Here is a 5,436-nt window from a genome sequence, read left to right on the forward strand (position 1 = left end):
TAAACCATCCAGCATATCCCAAAAGCTGCTGGGAAGTGTCCCCAAGCACAGAGCCACTGCAGCAGGGGTTACTGGGGATTCTCAGGCTGCTGGGGACAGAGCAGCCAGGATGAATCCACCTGGGACACAGATGATGCCTCTCAGCTGAGCAGCACCACTGCCCAGCTCTGGAGTGAAGGAATTGATTAGTAAATGCTTCCATTTTTTCTCCCAGAGCCGTATGTTCCAGCAGCACAGGGAAGCAGGCAAACATGCTCACTTGCCATGAACTCTCTGGTGGATGAAAAGCAGGGAAGGAGCAGGAGAAGCTGTGGAGAACAGCCCTTTTTGCCTGAAATCAAACCCGTGCTGGTGGCTGGTGACTCCTGAGGGAAGAGCAATGAGCTCACACAGCTCTGTGTGGGAAGGGCAGGAGGCCAGAGCTGCCTTTCAGTTCTTTGGGCACATGGGCTGCTCTCCTGCATGGGGTGAAGGGGGTCAGCAGGCTCCAGGCTCTCCCTGGCAGTTCTGCAGTGGGGAGAGGGAAGGGCTGGAATGGGAAAGCAGGTCCTGGTGCCAAAACAGGCCAAGACCTGGCCTCAACCGCCACAGACCTGGGGCAGAGATGGCTCTGTGTCTGTGACACACACAGACACACACACCAGCTCTGAGGATGCCTTCCCAGTGGGATCCATGGCAGAGCTGCCCCATTGCCATGAGGCCTGAGGCTCCACAAACTCACATTTGGTGACAGGTAAGACAAGTAGGGGGAAAAAAAGGCAGAACCAAAGAGCTTGCTGTGAGTTTTCTTATGCCCAGATCTACACAGCTTGTCTTCCACACTGGGCAGGATCCAGGGGCTCAGGGACAGAGCTCCAGCCCTGCTGTTCATCCTGCTGTGACCCACCTTGCACTGCCTACCTGTGCTGCAGGCACAGGGCAGAACCACCCAGGCCCAGCTCCAGCCCCTAAGACATCTCCCCCTTATAAAAAACTCCACAAAACTGATCTGAAAACAACTCCTCTGTCCCTCCTTTCCCCCTGTGGAAGGTGTAAGGAATGGATTAAAACTCACTGTCCTGCTGTCTGAAGAAGACAGGGCACAGGTCTCCCCTCAGTGATCACAGCACAACCAGCTGGATCTAACAACCCTAAAAGCCAAAACCTCCTCAAAGAGGAGGTAAAAACCCAGGAAAAGCTAACTCTTAACAAGGTGGGGTGTGGTTTCTGGTTTGAAGTCAAAAGCTCTTTCATCCTACCTGGTCCCACAACGCTGCGGCCACTTGGTCTATTACTGCTCCCAGTTCTCTGTACTCCCCAGAGTATCTGATATAAGCCCAGGTACACAGTGTGATAAGTGTCAAGCCCATGATCATGTTGCACAGGCTGGCTATGATGTCCAAGCCAATGAAGCCTGTGACTCCAGCTAGCACATAGGTGATGAAGATGACCACGAAGAGCGTGGCAGGGGTGCGGGCGGCGTGGAAGATGTTCTTGCTGTCGTTGTGCTTGATGTACTGGATGTAGAGCTCATCGATCTCACTCTCCAGCTGCTGCAGGTAGCGACGGCTGAACTCCTCCCCACCCATCTTCTTCACCCCACGGAACAGCTTCACAGCCTCCTCCTTCAGCTCCAGGTGTTTGCTCTGCAGGTCGCTGGGCGCAAGGAAGGGTTTGTCCCCACCACAGACCTGCGTGGAAAACACAGTGTGACCATGTCAGAAACCTCAGCACCCACAGTTGTGCAAACCACTGGAATTAGGGCTCTGCAGCACCACTAGATACAGCAGGAAGAACTCCACAACTGTGCTGTCTACCTGGGGCAGGTGCAGGTGACAATGGCCCCAGTTTTCTGCCCCATCCCACAACACCCTACTCAACTCCCTCTGGGCTCTCCTGATGGTTGAGCTACACTGACCAATAGGACACCACATCCCAGTATATTCACAGCTGCAAAGCCCTTTTTCCAAACTCCTATTCTGAAGTATTTTCCTTCTGCTTCAGACCATGGACACATTTAGTTTTGCTTCACAGTATGGACTTATTAGTCTGAAGGCCCATGGCAGCCCACAAGGAGTTTGGCCACACAACTCCGTATCACTTTCCTGCCAACAGGCAGTGATGTCCAGCATGAATGAACAGAGTTGGGGCCTGGAGTTGTGCTCCTTCCAGTACCTAAAGGAGCTCCAAGAGAGCTGCAGAGGGACTTGGGACAAGGGTCTGAAGGGACAGGACGAAGGGGAATGGCTTTAAGATGGAAAAGATTTAGGTTGGCTATTAGGATGAAATTCTTGATTGTGAGGGTGCTGAGGCACTGGCACAGGTTGCCCAGAGCAGCTGTGGCTGCTCCGTCCCTGGGAGTGTTCCAGACCAGGTTGGATGGGACTTGGAGAAACCTGGGCTAGTGGAAGGTGTCCCTGCCCATGGCAGGGGTGGAATGAGATGATCCTTAAGGTCCCTTCCAACCCAAACCATTCCAGTACCCTATGAATCTATGACAGGAGAGCCAGGAGACACAAGCACTATGAAAGGACACACTCAGCACCACCCACCTCTTCCATCCTCTTGCTGTAGGTATCTTTGGCAGTGGCAACTGCTGCTAAGTTGTTGGCTTCTGCTGTGGCCTGCAAGAATGGTAAAGGGGGCACAAAGTTTAGGCACAGAAGGACAGGGTTAAGCAGTGTATTTGCAGGAAGTAGCTGCCTGGTTACTCACTGTCCACATGTGCACATAGCCAGGATGTGTGTGGTACCCAGAACTAAAGAGCTCCCTTGCTTAGCCAAGGCTCCAAACAATCCCAAATAAGATCATCCCAGATTTATACATCCAGCCTCCTCTGGCAAAAGCTGAGCTGGCTGTGCTGTGTGCACTCAGCAAGTCCCCACAGTCCACACAAGGTGCAATTTCTAAGCCATGCCAGACTCATGCCTGTCAGCTTCCCAAAATCCTGGGGTTTGGGGTTGTTACATCAAGGCATTTGGGATAAAACTAGAGAAGATCCAACGTGCTGCACTTGCAGGACACCTCTGGCAATTAACTGGGAATTAATAGCAATTACAGTGCATGAATTCCCACCAGCTCGTGCTCACATACCTGCAGCATCGACTTGGGGTGTGGCAACTCTTCCCCTTGGTAGATCTTTATGTATGCCTGAAAAACAGTGCACAGAAAAGGAAATCATATGGAATGCAGCACACAGGAGCAACACCCAACACCCCCACCCAGCTCCAGACATAGCTTTGACTGGATTTAAGAGCACAGAAGAGGAGGATATCCCTGGCACAAGACAGTTTGGGGCCCAAAATGCTATGTAATATGGTTAAAGGTTGACTCCTTGGGTGGCCTGGGCCAGTCACTCTCTCCACCACCCATGCCAAATACCCCTCCCATTGGATTTGCACCTACCTCCACCCTTCACTGAAGGAGGAAGAGACAGTCAGGTAGCCTTGGAGAGTAGGTGGTGAGAATTACTCACTGATGTCTCACATGAAAATGTCCCAAGTAGTCATGACAACAAAAATAAGCCTTTTCCAAAGGCAACAGGAATACAACCCTCAGCGTGTCCCCCTTCTGGTCCCCAATTCTGCAAGGGAGGAAAGCAGCTCTTCCCACATTTTGGGCTTACTGTGTGGTCAAATACACAGCCATGAGGTGTTTGCTCTCTGCAGCAATGAGTCAGGACTCTCAGTGCTGCTTTCCCCTTTTATTACAGCAACAATACACAGAACTACAAACCAAATTTCTCTTAAATAGGTCAATACCTTAAAATACTCCACAAGGCCTCGGCAGGTGATATGGTTTCCATTGATCTCCTTAACATCCAGGCTCTCAGGGCTAAGAAGCCAAGGAATCAGAATCTTCAAATTCTTGATGAACTCGTCATCTATTTCTGGAAACAAAACCCAATGGCATCATAGAACCAGAGAATCCCAGAATGGTTTGGGTTGAAAGGACCTTAAAGCTCATCTCATTCCAAACCCCTGTCATGGGCAGGGACACCTTCCACTATAAGGTTCTCCCCCCAGAGGGTGTTTGGGCACTGGCACAGCACAGCTCCCCAGTGGTCACAGCCCCAAGGCTGACAGACTTCAAGAAGGGTTCAGCCAATGCTCTCAGGCACAGGGTGGGTTGTTGGAGTTGCCATTTAACTTAAACTGTATGAGATTGAAGACAGAAAAAACAATGCAACAAGTCAAACATTTGGAAGTTAAGGAGAGCAGGGAAGTTCCCCCACGGTCCTTCCATCAGAGCACAAAAAGCACTGAGGCAACAAGAAAATGGTGTCAATTCAAGAAGGGTTCAGCCAATGCTCTCAGGCACAGGGTGGGTTGTTGGAGTTGCCATTTAACTTAAACTGTATGAGATTGAAGACAGAAAAAACAATGCAACAAGTCAAACATTTGGAAGTTAAGGAGAGCAGGGAAGTTCCCCCACGGTCCTTCCATCAGAGCACAAAAAGCACTGAGGCAACAAGAAAATGGTGTCAAGGAACTGCTGACAACTCCTGTCTGCACTTGTTCAACACTACTCAGCACCTGAAATTAAGGGAGAACTCGAGAGACAAGCTCAATTTCCAGCAGCACATCTCCCTCCTGCTGCCTCGCTGTCCTGCCTGCCTCTTGGCTCAGAGTCTGCCAGAAGAACAAGTCTAAGCCCTAGCCAGACAAAACCAGAGGAAAACTTAACATCTTTCTGTCTGCTGATTTATTTCAAGTATCTAATGGGCCACATAAATGCTAAGACTGCAGCAGCCTGTAACCAGCCACGCTGGTGAGTAGTGCACAACAAACACCTAAAAACACCCACAGCACGTGGCTTTCAGGGTGGAGAATCTCACCACAGCTCTTTTTCCTTCCCCCTTCTTTTCACATGCTGAACTAAGCCTGCCCTGTAGGGCAACCACTGATCAGATAAATCAGGGAGATTAAATATTCCCTGGGAAGCTTTTCCAAGTGAAATAACATCCTCTTGAGAGCTCATGGAACCTGCCTTCCACCCTCCACAAGCACCAGCCTGCCTTGGCCAGCCAGGCTGCACCACTCTGCACCTGGGCTCAGGTGCAACTGAGGTACAGGAGTTAACTGCAGGGTTAACACCATGTCCATAAACTTCCAGTCTCAGCCCTGCCCTTCCCAGTTTGCCTATCCCTGACAGTGGGCACTGCCAGCAGCTCTCTGAGCTTTTAGCCCTCCACATCTGCTGGACTGGGAAGAAGCAGATGGGGATGAGTACGTAACTGGGAGGAGGACCCAACTTCTCTCTCACAAGTTTTTACATGGAAAACACTTACAGAGGTTTCAAGAACAAGCAGGGAAGTCTGCCAGGGGATCTAAGAGCATCAGCTTAAAAACCAGAGCTTTGCCTTTGTACCTTTCAGTTTTCCATCAAAGTTAGGGTTGGTGGCGACTTTCAGGCCTGGGTGAGGTAAGAGGAAGCAGGAGATTTTGGTGAAGCAGG

The 5,436-nt window shown here is 50.6% G+C and overlaps 1 protein-coding gene across 1 annotated transcript in view; it reads right to left on the reverse strand.

Moving 5' to 3' along the window:
- The window catches only part of ATL1 (atlastin GTPase 1), a gene marked incomplete at its 5' end in the record, with an annotated part of 18,114 nt that overhangs the window by 3,703 nt on the left and 8,975 nt on the right, over positions 1 to 5,436 (reverse strand). Inside the window, 5 exon segments of the mRNA XM_009073199.1 lie at positions 1,239 to 1,670; positions 2,532 to 2,603; positions 3,073 to 3,129; positions 3,741 to 3,868; positions 5,350 to 5,436. The exon segment at positions 5,350 to 5,436 is cut by the window's right edge and continues 11 nt beyond it. Coding sequence (XP_009071447.1) covers positions 1,239 to 1,670; positions 2,532 to 2,603; positions 3,073 to 3,129; positions 3,741 to 3,868; positions 5,350 to 5,436 — 776 coding nt within the window.

The sequence above is a fragment of the Acanthisitta chloris genome, unplaced genomic scaffold (assembly GCF_000695815.1).
Source record: "Acanthisitta chloris isolate BGI_N310 unplaced genomic scaffold, ASM69581v1 scaffold21574, whole genome shotgun sequence".
NCBI classification, from domain to species: domain Eukaryota; kingdom Metazoa; phylum Chordata; class Aves; order Passeriformes; family Acanthisittidae; genus Acanthisitta; species Acanthisitta chloris.